At 40.4% G+C, this 18,928-nt stretch overlaps 1 protein-coding gene across 9 annotated transcripts in view; it reads right to left on the bottom strand.

Annotated features, from left to right (window-relative positions):
- Positions 1-1,078: 1,078 nt before the first annotated feature.
- LOC133218675 (ephrin type-A receptor 6) overlaps positions 1,079-18,928 on the bottom strand; it is a 472,741-nt gene continuing 454,891 nt past the window's right edge. For all 9 annotated transcript variants that reach the window (XM_061365345.1, XM_061365351.1, XM_061365341.1 and 6 more), the window contains 4 exons: positions 16,419-16,568; positions 6,216-6,409; positions 4,907-5,056; positions 1,079-1,976 (listed from right to left, as the gene is read on the bottom strand). In XM_061365345.1, the coding sequence (XP_061221329.1) occupies positions 1,862-1,976; positions 4,907-5,056; positions 6,216-6,409; positions 16,419-16,568 (609 nt within the window). In that variant the 3' untranslated portion in view covers positions 1,079-1,861. The remainder of the gene's footprint in view (positions 1,977-4,906; positions 5,057-6,215; positions 6,410-16,418; positions 16,569-18,928) is intronic.

Here is an 18,928-nt window from a genome sequence, read left to right as displayed (position 1 = left end):
TAAAGTGACAAAAGTGACTCGGGCCTAGCATGTCGTACTCTGTGACATGTTAGGTTGGAAGCATAATCTTTTCTGAGCTGCTTTCTGATTTTCCTTCTTCGCCACTAATACACAATGGCAGCCTTTCCCAAGAGTTAGGAAATACATTTTGATTTACAAGCTGTAAATTAAGCAGTAAATATCACTATGATTACATAAAGTACATAGTTCATTTTGATATATACATATATTATACTAATTACCCAAATGCACATTTTAACGGAAGAGCTGTAATACTTGAGTATATTTGGAATGCCACATAACTCGAAAACATCCTTCAGACTATGTATAAATCAACAAAAGCATCTGCACCCAGTTTACATGGGACATGCATCCACGTCTGTGCATGACTTCTACTGTGCGCTTGTTCCCCTGTTCCCAGTAGTGCATATCCCATGCAGAAACTTGGAAACGTAGCCCAGCACGTCTGTGTAAGTTGTCTGAATAAAACATAAAAGCTGTAAGTCTTAGAGAGGTACAAATACTATGTTAGGCCTTTATGGACATTTTCTTGCATGTAAATATGGCTATTGAAGGGTTCTAAAGGTAATTGCTTGATGTCATTTAGATATCTGTCCTAAATGAAGGTCTACCCTATAGTAACCAGAGCTCCATTTCAGCAGTCTGGTTTTCACTTCTAAAGCAGTCAGTAGGCTCAAGGCAACATATTATTACACTGCTGTCCTACATCTGCTTTTCTGCCTACGTACAAGGTAGCTGCACACTGCTGCATGTAACTTCCAGCACTAGTTGGTGGTTGTACCATTGCCCTCGACTGGAGGATGATATGGCTGGTCTGCTCCCATGGGAATAAGCGCATCACCCCACTGATGGCTGGCCTTCTAAGGTCTACTACCAGTGATGGAAGTTATGCTTAGTTCAAGCAGCAGAGGCCTGCACTTCTAGAACAGAAAGCTTTCTGAAGTCTATGTGGCCACAATACAGCTGACAAACAGGTTTCACATGTGGTTATAGAAACATTACAATCAGTTTTCCAGTGAATACTTGCCACATAGTAGAAGCAAATGCTGAGTATTTAAGAAAAGAAAAACAACAAAGGAAAAAAAAGAAGTTGTTCTAGGATGGTGAAGAATCCCAAGAATGAACAAGTTTCCCAACCTAATCTAAAATTTAAAGCATAAAAAGTGTCAAGTGCTAAAGTAATTAAAAATCAAGGACCTGAAGATTTCAAACAGATTTCTCTCACTATCCTCCCAGTTGTTCACACAATGAAAATTCACTACATAAAATCAGTCATTCCTGCAAACAATATTAACACTTTGAGGCACCAGCTTATCAGCATTCAAAGTATTATTATAAAGTAATACAATGATAGGACCCATACATTTGGATTTAGTTAAGAAATAAAATAAATAGTTATGTCAAACTTTTTTGATTGCACATTTGGCATTGGAAGTTACATGGTCACAGAACATGAAAGAAGTCAAATACTTTTTGATCTACCAGCAAACTCTAAATACATCGATAAAGAAGCCACACCAGGCCAAATAGATTATTACTTTCAAGGAAGTTCATGAAAGTTTCCCAAATACTGTTATACAAAGTTACACATCCATGCTGAGTTATTCATCAATGTGTAGCAAGAGTCTTGCAGTAGGCCAGGATTTTATTGGCAGATAACTGGTGGAGGAGCTATGCAGTGTGATTAAAAATTCCAGTTTGGAAGCATTAACACAGAAGTACTTTTATAGTCTGAACTGGAGACTGCAGTTCTTGAAGTTAGGAAGAGCAGAAGGGGAGATTGGGAATATTTTCCATTTTAGAAATGCTGAGGCACAAAACACAGTTGATTTTAGTACTTTCATACATGAAATCCTTTCTCCTGTATGTGCATCATGTGTAACCGCAAAGTCTGTAAACTGCTGACTATTCGTCTCTGGTGTCCAATGAGTACAACTCCAATTCTTCTAACGTCACTGCAAGATAAAAAGTTTCAGCTTGGATGCAAGTCAAGTCAGGTCTCTTGTACACAAAAGAGTACAAATTTAAGGTGAGTTGCTCTTCTTCAGGACAATTTACCTTCCTGTCTGGGACACATAAGAAAGCTGCAAATGCTCAATTCCAACTTCTTAAAGACAGACATTTAAGGAAATAAAAAGAAATTTTGCAGTTAGAGCACTGGGATCTTTTGTTATATTAATGGTCAAGTAATTTTTCCAAATCTTGAGGAAGAACCTGAGAGGTGGGATCTAATAGCCCATTTTTAGTAATGTGTTATTAGCAAATGTTTCCCACTCATACTTGCAAAGCAATGGGGCTGCTACACTCACTCCTGCAGTTTTGAAGCAGCAATAACAGAGGCTGTGCTTCTGATGATTTGGGAATCAGAAACCCCAACCCCTAACTGCAGTGGTGACAGATGTTCTAAAAGATTGGAGTAACATTAAATCTTCCAGCTTGACCCAGATTTGTCCTACTTTCCCTTCATCTCATCTAGACCTGCACCCTGGAGTGGGTAGCTCACCCACTGAGCTCAACTCTTTGGCAGGAATGAAGTCAACAGCCCTCAGCATCCAGCACAATCCACTAGTTCAGTTGTTCTCCAAACATCACCAACTGCAAGATGCTGAGAAAGATCACAAAGGTGGCAAGGGCAGGAATCCTCAGATACGCCTTGCCAATTGTGCAGATCGCACACTGGGACATAGCATAGACATTGCCTGTATAGATACCCTCAAAATTGTTTGACAATATAGCTAGTAAAGGAGCTTACAGGATGAGGCATGACCTTTATGGGTTCCAGATTTTCAGTACAAGATACCTGCCTCTGTATCCTCCAGATAAAGAGCCACTGGATAGTAGCAACTATTATGTACTTAGGCTTAACATCCACATGGTGGATGATACACAACACTTAGGGTCAGCAGGGAATATGCAAAAATATTGGGCATCTTAGAATCAAAAGAGAGTCAGAGAATAAAAACTTTACAGAGGGAGTGGTATTAGAAATTCAATTACAGGAAGGTCTGATAAAGTTCATAAAGAAGCCAGCAGGCCTAGGGTAATGGAGGTTATTTGGAGAAAGAAGGAATCTTTCAAAAAGCTGAAGTGGTATCTAAAGCAAGAAGAAAGGATGATAACCTTAGAGAGATTATCTGTAAAAGCACAGTAAGGCAAGCTAAAAAAGAGCTAGAGGAAGAAGGAAAAAACACCTAATAATAAAACTCATAATAAACCTTTTGGCAAACTCACTGGGTACAAGCAACCTGCCAGAGTGTCTGTAGAGTCTAATGATGGGTACAAAAGAGCACTGAAAGACTGTCCACTGTCAGAAGACTAAACTGATTATTTGAGCTGATACTCACTGTGAAAGAAATCAAAGTGACTCCGGTGCCAGAACCGTTATGGGGACTCGCCAGAGGATCTGGCTGAAATTGAAGTGATTGCAGGAGGGGTTATAGGACAAATTATAAAACCAAGCAACAGCCCACCTCCAGAACAATATTGTGTTTAGCCAAGAGTTTTACAAATGCTTAAAGATGAAATAGTGGAATTATGAACAGGGATGTGAGAGGGGGTTATCAGCTGTGTTCCACGTGCTTAAGAAGTTCTTTGCGCCTGAGGCATGGAGAGTGGTGCCAGACAAAAGAAAAGGTTTCCAGGGGAGATCTGGGGAACCACAGGTCTGTGAGTCTAGAATCATTACAGGGCGTAATAGAAACTAGAGTAAAGTACAGAATTATTGGATGCTTGGGTAAATTATCTACTGGAGTCACCACGGCTTTTGCAAAGAGAAGTCCTGTTTTAGAAAGTTACTTGTTTTCAGTGGAGGAGTCAGAATACATATGCATGAAGGCAATTTAATTTGATACACCCCACTTGGATTTCCAGAAGCTTTAGAGAAGAGTCCTCATCAAAGCTTTATAAGGAAAATAAGGAGCTATGGCATAAGAAGGTCTTTGCATGGCTAACTGGTTTAAAGTCAGGAGGTTAGGGGTGAATTGCCAAGTTTTACAAGGTAGTCATCAACAGAAACCTACAGGGATCTATTTATACTGGGATAATATTGAACAGTTATGTTCAAGAAATCAGCAAATGGTCTGGAGAAAGCGGCAAGCACAGCGGTGAAAAAGTCAGTTGGTGAGACTGAATTGTTCAGAGTAGTAAGGGAAGGGACCATCTGTGATGAGTTTTAGACGGATCTCACAAGACTAAGTGACAATGCCATAAAGCAGCAAATGAAATCTAATGTAGGTGAATGTGAAGAGATGCACATGGGAGAAAACCGGTCCTAACCTCACGTGTAAAATTAGTGAATCATAACTGACCATTACCAGTATTAATACAGACAGTCCTAGCATCAAATAGAAGATTAGGAATTCATGGGAAAGGAATAGAGGGCAAAACATATCATATCATTATGATACCAGATTAATCCACAGGTTGCCCAAACCCCTTATATACTGAGTGCGGGATTTTCATTTAAAAAATTATACAGTAATGTCAGAGATGGTGTCAGAGATGGTTGCAGAAGGGCAGCAAGGAGAGGAACAACTGCCTCATGAGGACTGACATAGGCGTGATCATGTTAACAGCAAAGTAAGAAAAGGTTTTTGCCATGGATTTCAGTGGTCAAAACTGATTCTCCAAGAAACATTTCAGGATGCTCACTGCCTGGCCTTTGATAGTGTTTGGTTTGGTCACAGAATAAAGCTGCGTTCTGCGTATCTTAATCATATCTTTCTCCAGTGATGTTTTGGTAAAAACCCGTATTTGTTCAGTATTAGCTTCAAGTAGGAAAGGAAATGAAAGCACTGTTCCATACATCACTGTAATTATGTCACTGCAGCATCCAAACAAATGCAGATCGATTAATCACTGTAGGGACAACAGATTACATACTTACTCAATACTCATTCTTGAGACCGTATCCAAAGTTGTGAAACCCGCTGCCATGAAGTTATTTTTATACTGACCCATTTTTATGGAGTCCAGCCAGTCACTGACTGAAACAAACAAAGGATATTCTGGAACTTCACCAGGTGAATCTGGCATTCTGTAAAAACAAAACGCAAAGGTTACCAAAGCACTACAAAATACGACAACTTACTCTGGTAGGCATTATTGTTATTAAAGGGCAGAAGGAATGAGGGAAGAGCCTGAGCTGTAAAGGTCAGGTGTTAACTGAGGATCTCTTTAACCCATTGCCTGTAACTTAAGAGTCATGTCAGTCTGCCAAGTTGCACTACTGAAACAATACATATTTTTAAACCATTGCAACTCAGTTAACAAACTGAGGAACAAAGCTCTCCCACTGCTTTTATTTTTGTTTCCACAGAGTGTTTCTTTACAGATCTTATACATTCAGGATTATAATAGTTTGTAAACACAGTAGTGAAAGTGAAGGACAAACAGAATTTAACATTACATTTAAAAACATTAAAACACCACAAGATGATTTTCACATATATCTACTCAAAACCTCACCTCAAACGGCTTCTTACTGCTACACCATAGTGCAATGGGAACACTTTGATTAAAAGCCTAAAACTAACATTAGAAGAAGCAAAAAGAATGAAATTTTGTATCTTTGCTTTTACATAGAATTATATAGAGCAGCAAATAAAAATGAAGGGGCTAATTTAGTCCCATTTCTGTTTCAGGTCTTTTCCTTAATATTAGTGCGACTAAAACAGAAAGATGGAGAAACCCACTAAAGTTCTCAGAAAAATCTATGCAGATCTTCATCAAAGCACCTTCATCTAAAGGTGAATTTCAGCTAAAGAAGAGAGTGATGGCACCTGGACCTTCACCCATTTCCTCCAAGGCAGTTCAGAAATTGCTTGCGCACTGTCAGATGGAGAGACAGGCTGTTTGAATAGAGGGGTGAAATACTACAAAGAGAAAACAAGCACATAGGAGAAGCACCAAGAAAAACCTGAACAAACAAAGAGATTCACAAAGATTAAGGACAGAGCACACAGAGCTCAGACAAAAATAAGAAAAATAACTAATATAATCTGCACAACTTGAGAAAAAGAGTCCTTATACTCAGTGTATCAATAAAACAAGCCTTAAAAGTGGCTTAAAGTTATTTGAAACCCCATAATTGTGTGAATTCAGAACTTTGCAGCTCTCTCTACCTAATGCCCTAAACCATCTAAGGATAGCCACTATGTGTTATCCAAACAATAAAGTACCAAAAAGGGTCTTACACAAGTACATCCTCCACTAGCGTATGAAGGGTGCTGGGATTGCGGATCAGTTTGTCTAGGAAGTTGACAATGTCACTAAATTTTGGACGGTGGTTCCTCTCCTTTTGCCAGCAGTGAAGCATTAGTTGGTGAAGAGAAGCTGGGCAGCCCATGGGAGCTGGAAGCCTGTAGCCTTCTTCGATAGACAGTATAACCTAAAGCAATACAATGCATACAATTACTGGGCATGAGAATTAAATGCTGAAAGGACAGTGTAAAGTTGACAATTAGAAACCGGGGATAAGAACTAATGGCGCAGTTACCCTCACTTTATGGGCTTCACTGAGGGAAATGTATGGCAGTGTCACGATATAATCAAGCACTACAAATGCATGTTACAGCACCTGGCAAATTTACCTGGTCACAATATGTTTCTGGTGATCATTATGGTTAGGATGTCCAAGCTGTTTATGAGTTAATAAAATTACTGTGTTACCATATACCCTGAAGTGTACATGGTAACTTCTAGGTTCAGCTGATGTGAAAAACATGTGGAAAAACATGTGGAAAAAAACAGATCTGATGTCACAAATAAATCACATGTATGAAAAATCACATCTGATCAGAATTGAAGGGAGGCTTATTTTTAGTAAAACAAAAAAAAACATCACCTGAAAAGGACATTAGCAGCCCTAATGTCCTAATGTGTGATAGGGAGGTAGCAAAGTAGGTAAGATCCATGAAAAGCTGTCTGGATTCATTCTATATAAGATTTAAAAAACCAAGAGGGAGGGTTAGGAGCTTCTGCAATGAGTGATAGTAGCAGTGGGGAGGATAGAAATTACAGTCAGGATTTCTTGCATATAAAAGAGTAGAATGGTAAGTGACTGATCAAAAACAAAGCTAGGAAAAAGACCAACCCTACCACACACGCATATCCCTTCCATGTAAAAATCCAACCAATGCTAAATGTTCCCTGAAGTACAAATCATTGTACACAATATTTATAATAACACAGTGCTGTTATGAGAAACATACCTACTACATTCATACCTATTCTGCTTTAAGGAGACATTTATCATCCTCATACATGCTGCAGACATATTAATGCAGTTGGAAAGGGGTACATTAAACTGTTTACAGCAAATCAATGTTTTATAGCACTAGCTGTAGCTTCAATATATTCAATCTTATTATCCTGGAATATATCCTTGTTCTCTTTTTGAATTCTGAATTAATGTTGTGGGTTCTGTTTAGCAATGCCTAATGCTTATGCTGCAAGCATTATGCAAATAAATAAGAGTAATGAGGCTGTATTAGGACCTTAGCTCCCTTTCATAGCATAGTAGAAAATGAAACAAGACTCTTGTAGCTGTACACAGCGGGGTCTCTAGTTTTATCAAATGAGGTGGTTTGGTCCTACAGTGTATAGTCCTCTTGTATCCTGGCAGAAACACCTATGCATGAAAAACAAGCGTCTGCAGTAATGCAGGGAATTAGTTTGCATAGGGTAAGTTTTAGCCCCATCAGCAACAGCAGCGGGATGTCCAGGCTACTCCAAAGGCAGTGTTACTTGCCAGTGGGATGTCTGAATTTTACGCATACATGAGCATTGACAGATCACATATGTGCAGACAGGCCTAGCCATGCACATACAGAGGTAATGTCTAGCAGTGAATGATTTGTCAACATGATAATCCTGCCACCTGCTTTTCTGGCTACTTGTTGATCTCCCTGGGATTTTACTTCAGTGGTCCAGAATCTGGACTGCTGAAATGGCTGCTATAGGAAAAAATATCGTGAGATTGCCAAAGAAATTCCTTCCAAAGCCTTGCTTTCGGATGCTGAATCTGCTCTCTAGACTGATCCTGTTACAGGCTCAGGATGGGTGAAATTCAACCCTCCGTGCACAAAACTGTCAAAGCTCACGTATCTCAAGCAGGTTGTCAAAGGCGGCTTCATAAAACACAGGTTCTTGTTACAGTGTGGGGTAGAGCTTACTTGATACTTGTCACTGAAGAGGCAATCTTCAGCAGCCCAGAAACGCAGCTATTCTCATCTTTATACTTAACTATCCTGGCTAAAAATGATGAATTTATGAGACATAATTTGGTTTTAAGGCAGAGGGAAAGCTTCTCTACTTTTATGAGACATACAGCATCTGCTCAACACAACAATAGAGGGCTGATGAGGTTCTTCTACAATAATTTATTCAGCAAAAAAACCCAAATCAACCCCAATTTTACAGAACTCTCTTTTACGGATCTTTGAAAAAGAAGTTACAGTGCATTTGTTTCCTCTCTTGTTCAAAAGGAACATTTCAGTATGAACAGAAATGCCAGCTGGTACTGGCACCATTATAATTTCTCATTAATACCAGCACATTTTAAAAATAAACTACAACTATTGCCTCATTAGCATCCCTTGTGAAGCAAGTTTTATTTTTAGAGCCTAAGAAGCAAGAGTAAAACTGTGCAGTGTCTAGTATTGCAATGGGAATCAAGTCTCAAAGGAAGAATTAGAGCTTCTTAGTTCCCTATTTACTTATTTATTTTAGCTCCCACTCTGCTACTTGCACAGCACCTATCTCTGAACAGACGAGTTAGATATCCATATACCTAAAGGAAAGAAATACTAATTTCTTCTTGGTAATATAAAACTGTATATTGTATAATATGTAAAGATTCTACATGTTAACATCTTTTACATGCTTTTTTTCCTTGTCAGTTTAAGGTTGAAGAAGCACCACCTGAATTGTGAATATCTGTATCTACAAAGGGCATATAGCAAGAGCTCTAGCAGTCGGCGTAACACTTTCCACATTGGCAAATCAATGCCCCATTTATTTCAACCTGAAAGAACAGGAGTATCAGCACAGTTCCTACGCAAATGAATCCCTGAGTCTGCTAACAAAAAGGCTGGTTACTGCTGCTCTCTAGCTCTGTCTTTGTGATGAACACTTGATGGGTATATCAAAGGAGGAAAACATGCAAATATTATGTGCTGCCTTCAAACACTGAGAAAGAGGCTGTAGGTATCTTTTCAGTGATCAGCAACTTCAAAACTCCTTAGAAGGTCTTGTGGGTCAGCATTCATGTGAGTAAAATAGCCAGGGTGTATTTTTACAAGCACTGCTTTTTAGCAGATAAGAATCTAAACTGTAAGGGAAAGGGAGTATTTTTTACAGTGAACAGAGCTAATGATGTCCATGCTTTTTAATGCTCATGCTTTTACTTCTATAAAAAGAGGGACAACTATTTTTACATATTTTTGAACACAGATGATATTAAACACTGGAGCCTGTTAAATATATTTTATCATTTTTTTTGTATGATGTTAGACATTGCTGTAAAGGTTGAAGACAGAGTTGTTATTAAATATGAATTATAATATAAAATTACCTGAACAATAGTTTATGGACTGCTACCTGATATTTATGCGGGTTGAGTTTTAAAACACATGGAAATTGGCAAAACCTGCACCTGAAAATTAAGCTGTAATCTTTCTGATAGCTTCATTATTAACAGTAACATAAACTTTTGCTTTCAAAAGGTAACTGACAGATTTTGTAATGAGACTGAGGCAGAAGAAAGTCCAGAGGGACATTGTCCCTGTGTCCTGCTGACATCTGGAAAACCTGCCAGGAGGGAGAGACAGCTGCTCATGCCTCATTGGTACGGAGCCAATTCCAGGTGCCTGCCAAGTGTTTTGGTATCTGTGGGTTGAAAGAACTATATTAGGGTAAGTTATTTTTACTATTACAAGAAACTTTCATGAGTCTAAGGGCTTTTATTCTGTTTCCGACAGTAGTTTTCTTGCATATTGATGCCAATCCATTAAATATTCCGTTTTTTCTTTTTGAATACCATAGTTCTGCAACATGCACTAATTTATACAGTGGTCCCTAACAGGTGTCCCAGTAGACTTCACTCACAGCTGTTCTACAAACCAAATGCATGGAATATAAATCTTCCTTTCCTCACATGAGCATTAGCAAGGCAGGCTCTTAGCACAATCTGTTCATCAGTACACAAGTTTCCTTGGAATGTTCAATATCTTAGCTAATGTTTATTAATTAAGCAATAAGACACGACAGACTGTGCAGCAGCCCTAATTAATGGACACCTCTGGTGCACGCCACACATCTAAGAAGTGCATTAATCAGCGTCAACACAGGTCGGAAGTGACTTACCGCAATAATAACATGGTTATTTACTTAAACAAGAACATTCCTCAAAGCTAGTAACAGTTTTAAACCTCTACATTATACTGTATACAGTAATAAAGAATTTACAAGAGGTATTTTCAAATCCAGTTCCCTAAAGTTCAGCTTCCAAATCCCTGCTCAGGAATATAAAGAGAGGACACCAGATCTGCAGAGGTGCTGAGTCTCTGTGGCTTGCATTGACCCAATGGGTACTTGTGAACAGTTGTAGTCTATCAAAATCAGACTGGGTTTATTTAGATGTCAAGTATTAATTTAATACTTCACATCAGCTTGGGCTCCGTGTTACCTGTGCTGGCTCCTCGTGATTCAATTGCTGTGGCTGAGAGATAAGTCACAGAATCATAGAATCAACAAGAGACCCTTGGCAGAGTTAGCTCAGCCCTACTCTTCATCTGACTGAAGATGTGTTCACATGATATACAGGCACAGCGTGAGGCAATGGTGAACTTGCCTTTCCTGGCATTGCTTCCCTTTGGGTAGGGGTGGGCATATCAGTGGCTTCTATGCTATGCATGTAAGAAATGAATGTTTAACTGTCAGCCACACAGAACATCACTTAGCTATGGTCTAAAAAAGTGAACTGATTTCCTAAAGTTGTTTAATTAGAAAAGCAATTTGTAAAATGGAATGTGAAAAGCCAGATCTGGCTCTGTGGAGTTTATACTTGGAAAACAAGTACTTTACAAAACCCCACCCAATTTAATAAGCACTTTATTGCTAGCTAGAGAAGAGTTTCACTATGATCAAAACACAGTAAGTGTAGTAATGTTAATGTTGCCATTTTGCTGTAGCAGAACCTCTGACTGTACTTCTGTACTTACTGTTGTTTGCACAATGTGTCTTTTATGAATCTGTTTAGTGCCTGCCCCTCTCTGTTATTTTCCCTGCCCATATGTACAGTATCAATGACCTTTGGGAAAGTCCTATTATGTCCGCAAAATAAGTTCATGTGAACTCAGGGTAATTCATTCTACTAAAGGAAATGTCCCGAGATGCAGAAAAGCAAGCTTTACAATATGTCCCATAACTTGCGATTTCCCAGGAACAAAATTTAGAAGGTCACAGGTGCTCACTGTTAACATTTGGGCACTGAAAGCCTGGGGAGAAGGCTCCAGAGAAAAGGAGTCCTTTGCTCTGTGTGGTGCTGAACTTCAAGGAAAGCCCTCAGGAGTCAGCATCACAGCATAAACAGCATCCATATTGCTCTCATCATTATTCTGTATTAACAGATACTTCTGTTTTGGATGTAGGCCTAATTACATATTGCTATCTTCATTCTTCAGCAGAATATTTAATGTACTTTGAATGAAGCGGTCACTTTATGAATTCTTATGGCTGGCCTTGAATAGATATGTCTTAAGGTCTACAGAGGAGGACAGGCAGAAGCCAGCCTCAATAAAAGGGAGAGGCAGCTGGAATGAAGGTCTGTGTTGTCACTACTCTCACCTGGTGACTTGGACTCTCTGTGAGGGTCCTACCACTCATCCAAACCCTCTTTCCAGGAGGTGAATAGTGGGGCCGAATGGACTTGATTGTAAGTCTCTCTCCCTGCTCATTCCTTGTGGTAACAGCAGTGGGAGAGTCAAGAGGTGGGCTGGTAACAGAGCCACTGAGAGGAGAGGGATTATAACTACTGAAGCAAAATAGATGATGGCAATTGGGTTCCTCATAGTGAGTTGACCCAACATCAGGTGAAATCACTCACAACTGGAACAGAGACTGAAAGTCCCTGTGTTGTAGCACAAGGTTGCAAGACAATGGAACAGCATGACTGGTGGGCTGACCCTGGCTGGACACCAGGTGCCCACCAAAGCCGCTCTATCACTCCCCTCCTCAGCTGGACAGAGGAGAGAACATACAACAAAAGGCTCATGGATCAAGATAAGGACTAGGAGAGACCTCTAAAAATCAACCATGAATGGGGTGTTGCAGAGGGAGTGGAGAAATGAAATACCAATTACGTGGTGAGGAAAACCAGGCAAAAACTACTGCTCACAATATGCTCAGAGGATGTGCCACTGGCAACTGACAGGGGCAACAGCAGAAAGGACTGTGAGCCAAATACTGCATTTACGACAGTGCAGTCCCTCAACCAGGCAGTGCTAATGGGCATGGAAGGGAAAAGTAACTGCCCAAGTGAGCCTTTTCTGTAAAGTTGTACTTGTGACTCAGGGAGCACTGAGTGGATGAGCTGGTGCTTGCTGGGGCTCAAACTGATAATCCTGAAATTCCAGCAGAATGTAAGAAAACACTTTTCTATCCTGCATGTGACTGAACACTGGCACAGACTGCCCAGAAGTTGTAGTCTCCATCCTTGGACAGCTCTGAGCAAACTGCTTTAGCTGACCCTGCTTGAGCAGGGGGCTGGACCAGACAGACTGGAAAGGTCCCTCAGCCTCAGCTGCTGTGGGATTTGCTAGTATGTTTTTGTCAGTTTCTTGTTCTGTTCAATCTCCCATTAAAAGAAGGCTCACAGTGAGCCTAACCATTGCATCTATTACTTTGGGAATGCAGAGAATTTGAGTCTCTATGTGCATTTTGATATAAAGTGCATTTCGTGCAATGCAGAGTAATTGGGTTTTCCAACAGCATACTAATGATGAACAGGCAGATGCTGCCATGGCTGTGTTCAGCTTTGCTTCTGGATGGAAGATTAGATCAAGAATACCACCCTCTGCTGTTGCAAGGCTGAAGCAATTATCTCAACTCCTTAGCAATCAGCTCCTAAACACCGTATCATAGAATAGTTAGGGTTGGAAGGGACCTAAAAGATCATCTAGTTCCGTTCAGAAAAGGCAGATGCACCTTCCACTAGAGCAGGTTTCTCCAAGCCCCATCCAACCAGGCCTTGAACACTGCCAGGGATGGGGCAGTCACAACTTCTCTTGGCAACACATACCAGTGTCTCACCACCCTCATAGTAAAGAATTTATTCCTAATACCTTTTCTAGATCTACCCTCTTTGATCTTAAAGCCATTCCCCCTTATCCTATCCCTATATCCCCTTGTAAAAAGCCTCTCAGTTATACAATTATGATATTCTGTAGCATGCAGCATGCTACAGTTGTGATGACAGTAATGCACTGTTTCTTTAACTCAGAGACAAGATGTGGCAGGAACTCAGATATTCAGGTCTCAGACACGCTTCTGAAATGTCCATAGATTACCAAAGTTGCTTCTTATACGTGGAAGTCAGAGTAAAGTGATACCTGAACTAATTACCTGGAAATGGCAGCCTGAGGCTGGATAAAGCCCGATCTGATCAGTGTCAGTGCTGGCAAATAAGGGAGAACAGAAACTAACAGAGCAACAGAAAGATGAAGGGGTACTGCTTCCTACCTGTGCTTCAGACTCTCCTCCCTAATGAACCACTGCAGTGCTTGCAGGCTGCTCAGGAGGTGGCTCAGTGATGAGAGGTATTGCTGCGGTACTGGGTGGTATCAGTGTGGGTCAGGGAGCCTGTGGGGCATGCGGATGCCCATCACGTCAGAGCCAGGCTCCAATCCCCCTTCCCTCCTTCAGTGGAGATAAGAAGAGTATGAAGGATGGTATGACACCTCCCAGCCTGGCATCACGGCTGGAAGTAACCAGCCAGCAGTGTGGCTTTTTTAGGGAGAATAACAGCAGTTTGCCTTCAATTGGTGTTTGCAAGCTGTGGCAGTTCAGGAGCTGGTAAGAGGCTCTCAGTTCAGGCAAAGTACTGAGGCTGGGGTACTCATATTTTTAGTTGGGGTCTGCTTGCTCATTCTGTGTTATTAACTTCAAATCCATTGGCCCACTTCAATCAAATCAAACAAGTCGTGTAAGAATCAGCAGCTAGGCAGAAGCATAAAATTCGCTGTATGACAGAGACTTAAATATATGAGAAATCTATACATAGGTGATTTCATACTGTGCCCCAGGGAAAAGAAAAACCAAGCTTAATTCAGTAATCTAAGCTTAGATGTCTTAATTTTAGACTCCCTTGAGTATCCTGTCTGGCCTTCAGTTGTTGCTCCAGAAGGACTCGGGTCTCCTGCATGTCCTGTGTCAGCCCCATGTGGAGATCTTCATTTCTCTAGGGTATCTAAATGCCAACAGATTGCTAGCTGTGGGAAACAGAATTGAGCCTACTGGGCTTATCTGCTTATTTACAGTAGATCTGTGATGTGTTTACAGTTCAGATAGTACCAAAATAATGTCTCCACTGAAAAGTCTGTTTCATCTCAGCGGTTGCTTGGTCTCTCTAAATGGGCAACCAGCCACCACTGCCTGGTCAATCGACAGAAGCATAGCTCAAAACCAGGCCCAATAGGTAACATCCCACATAGGAGCACAGCAGGGAGCTGGGCTGCTGGCAGGTAGATGCATGGAGAGAGGATGGAGGCTGTAGGCATTGTCAGGGGAGAGTGATCTACAGGAGAGCTAATTCCAAAGGGTGAACTCACAAGAGAAATGCTGGAGATTAGTTAGGATTATGGTACTGGTGAAGCTGTAAAGTACAAATCCGAAGGAAATAAGGCTTTATTAGTTCTGTTAGTCTTTTCTTTTAGGTAGTTCTAGTTGGTTTTTTTCCTTTTCTTCCCAAAACACTCTGAAATGATGCTTTCTAAAGGAAAATCTCTCTCAGATCCTTATCCCCAAATGACTGATCAGCCTTAACAAGCAACCAGACTTGAACAGTTATTCAGGCAGCTGAATAACTTAGCAACAATATAAAAACAGCCATCTGGGAAAAGTCTTGTCAACTCTTCACAACCAATGCAGAGGCATTCTAGGCACGCCTATGAAAAAGGTTAAGATGGGTTGGTTTATGTTCCACATTTTGACATAGAGATTGATGGCCGGTGTGAAGACTGAATATACCAGTTTGAGCTGTCATAGGCATCTATCAAACAAAAAGCTGAGTGAAAATTTAAATTGTGCTGCAGAAAAAGCCATTTCCCCTTTCCCATGTCTCATTTCTAGCCTTCAGTTCTGCTGGAAGCAGTTGTTTTTTAATTGGGAGGGCTTATTTGGCCTTTTGCAAAAATAAAGCAGAGGAAAACATGTCATTGTTATGAGGGAGGATTATGTCCTGCACTGCGGTTAAGCCTATGTGTATTTTTTAAGGTAAACTGAATGCATTTAATTCTTAGAAATGAGGATCAGCAAATACATAGAATCACAGAATAGTTAGGGTTGGAAAGGACCTTAAGATCATACAGTTCCAAACCCCCTGCCATGGGCAGGGACACCTCACATTAAACCATATCACCCAGGGCTCTGTGCAGCCTGGTCTTGCACACTGCCAGGGATGGAGCATTCACAACTTCCCTGAGCAACCCATTCTAGTGCCTCACCACCTTAACAGGAAAGAATTTCCTCCTTATATCCAATCTAAACCTCCCCTGTTTAAGTTTTAACCCATTACCCCTTGTCCTATCAGTACAGTCCCTAATGAAAAGTCCCTCCCCAGCATCCCTATATGCCCCCTTCAGATACTGGAAGGCTGCTATGAGGTCTCCATGCAGCCTTCTCTTCTCCAGGCTGAACAGCCCCAACTTTTTCAGCCTGTCTCATGGCAGCTTTACTCTTCTAGACTTTAAACCAGGTTTGTCCACTGAAGGGTGCTGTCAGACTATATTGGAGATAATGGGCCCATTTATAGTTCCAGTATTCCCTCAAATTTTGATTTATAGCTTTACTGAGAACTGCATCAACTTGCTTATCTGATGCCGATTTCCAGGGATTTGGATGAGAGCCACATACAACCACCATTAAACCTGGCATGCTCACTGTGACTTTTTGTAATATGTCTTTAATCCATGGGAGGAAGCTAGTCAAGGTTTTAGTTATAGAGGGCCAAGTCTTCAGGTTGCATGAATTAACTGTCACATTGAAGTTGACAGAGTTACGCTGATCTAAGTTAGGTTCCAGCCTAGACAGTGAATGAGAAAGCAAAGCAGGGCAGGGAGTGACAGTCAGTTTCAAGGAACGTTTCACAAACTTGCCGATTAGTCCGAGGCAGTACTTACATCCTGGTTGGACATCTCCCAGTATGGTCTCTCACCATAGGACATCACCTCCCACATTACAATCCCATAGCTCCACGCATCACTTGCTGAAGAGAACTTTCTGTAAGCTATAGCTTCAGGAGCAGTCCATCGTATGGGGATTTTTCCACCCTGGAAAATATGTTGCAAACTTGTCAGTATGACTGGAATACAGAATAGCATGTGTTTAAATGGAGAAAAAAAAATCCTGGGTGCTGAGATTTGATGTTCTCTCTTCTGTCAATTTGCCGCCAGTGGAAAAGAAGAAATACACCTTCTCTAGAATTTGATAAAAATTCATTTTTCTTTGTAACCTAATTCACCAAAAGCAGCACTTTGTGAAAACAAAACTCAGTTCAAAGAACAGAAAGCATTTTAGATGATTCATGCTTGTTTAGTCGCATAATTAGAGCATGCCTTTTGATTTAAAACATCTGAAGCCTGAAATTCCTAGGACACTGACATTAAAACTCTTTCCTTAAATGAAAGAAACATCTATTGCAAAATGGAACAACAAAAGCACTTAATACAATTGCATAATCAGAAAGGAAACTATAGGCTTTCTACTATTCTTTGCTTTAGATAATCTCCTTTAATTTTTGTTGTGCATTTAAACATCCAGGCAAGTAGCAAACCAAGTGTGTGTCTCATACATGTTTCCTTGGGATATTGAATAGTTTCGTTCTGCAGGTTTCAACTTAAAATCCAAGTACTACCATGCCCAAAAAACAACCAACCAACCAACCAAAGGTAAGAATTCAGTCAACAAACCTGACTTACTCTTCACCACAGGATGCAGAACTTTTCTGATATTAGTAGTTTACACCATTCAACCTCTTCCGTTCTCCCACAAATAGCTTACATACAAAACCTACTTTTGCATTTCAGAACAAAGTATTTCTTATATATACTTATCTTTTTGAAATTATACAGTTTTCAAAACTGTACATTTATTATCATTCTCCATTTAACTCTAAAAAGTATATATAAAGGGCAGTACACTTATGGTGCCACTAGATGGTAGAAGGAGGCAGTCAGCAGTAGCTTTCAACAAGCAGTTAATAGATTTTGCTCAGGGTTATAACTGTATTTCTGACAAACAAAAGCAGAAATGAACTAGAACATCCACTTGGCAATCAAACAGAAGCCACAGTTAAAAACAAGTATGTAAATCTCCGTTAATTTGCTTTGAATAAAGAATTGTCTGCGAGTTGTTGAGGCCTGACTTCAACTGACTGAGAGGATGGATGGTTGTTTTACTAAGAGAGTGCTCAAAAGCAAAGCTCTCTGTCTGTGTTGATGCACCAGTAAGCTGAATTCTCATCACCAAGTTTCACCTGCTGATGAAAAATCTATGGTTAACATTTATGTTGTATGGTTAGCGTTTATGTTTTATGGTTAACATTTATATTGTATGGTAGTTATGACAGTAGCCAAGATATCCTTTGTATGATGTTACATATTTTGCAGCTGCTTTTTAAAACCTTTGTTTGCTCAGTTGTAGTTGAAGTCAGTGGCAAACCACTTACTGGTTTTTGCAGTAGCAATGTATATTACTGTAATCAAGGTATTACAATAATCAGTAATAGGAAATATATTTTCAGCTACTCTAAACCCCTTATGTGTTCTTTTATTATGCATGAGCAGCTATTACTACTGTTCAGTCTCATAGATCTCTTAAGTATTAAATTTATTTACAGTATTAAAAATACTGTATTTTTGCCAAAGCACCTCCCCTACCTGCTTTTCTTACCTCAATAAGCTGGTGGTCAGACCACTTCTGTGAGGTGCAAAGGACTTCACATCCCACCTGCTGCCATCTCTGAGCCTGCCCTTGCCAGCACTGCAGGACACTACCCGTCCCTTCCTAGTACAGCTCTTCCACTTGGGAAGCAATTACAAATGCTTTGGGTGTGAGAATGGAGACAGGGTGACAAAGGAGTTTTGTGAGAAGACATTCTCCAAGGAAAGACCAGCCTAATCCTGTCCTGTTAAACCTTCCAAACAGAGTGGATAAGAGCATTTTGTGTTTGATCTCACCGTCTGGTTACAACAGTGTTTTGGTGGGATATGTGAGTCCAAGCTTCCTGAGGCAGTGGAAGATGTAGATATTCAGTGCCCCAAATGTACACTACACACTGAGCTGTACAACCAAAAGGATTTGTCCCCTGAGAAGCAGGAAGTTTTAGAGTGTAAGTGCAAAGTATAGTTCAAAATATTGCTTCACACTACAGAGTTATGGGCCTTATCCTTTTAACTGGATTGGGCTCAGTCCTTTAGTTTTAAGCGTTTTATTGTCAAATGTATGTAATTCCACCCTTAGATCCCTGGCTTCTGCAGCTTACTGGGGACATTTTCCTAGCCAAAGTCACAGGTAGGAACTTAACTCCTTTGGACCTGGGCACATGCACTTTTAGAAAGGTAAGCAAGTCATGACAATCTGTATCACAAGAGACATTGCCCAGACAACCCTCAATGCCCTTCGTCACCAG

The sequence above is a fragment of the Neopsephotus bourkii genome, unplaced genomic scaffold (assembly GCF_033783945.1).
Source record: "Neopsephotus bourkii isolate Nb327-2 ecotype Australia unplaced genomic scaffold, CSIRO-AGI_Nbou_v1 NB_1287, whole genome shotgun sequence".
Classification (NCBI taxonomy): Eukaryota; Metazoa; Chordata; class Aves; order Psittaciformes; family Psittacidae; genus Neopsephotus; species Neopsephotus bourkii.
This window is presented reverse-complemented; position numbering and strand designations above follow the sequence as displayed.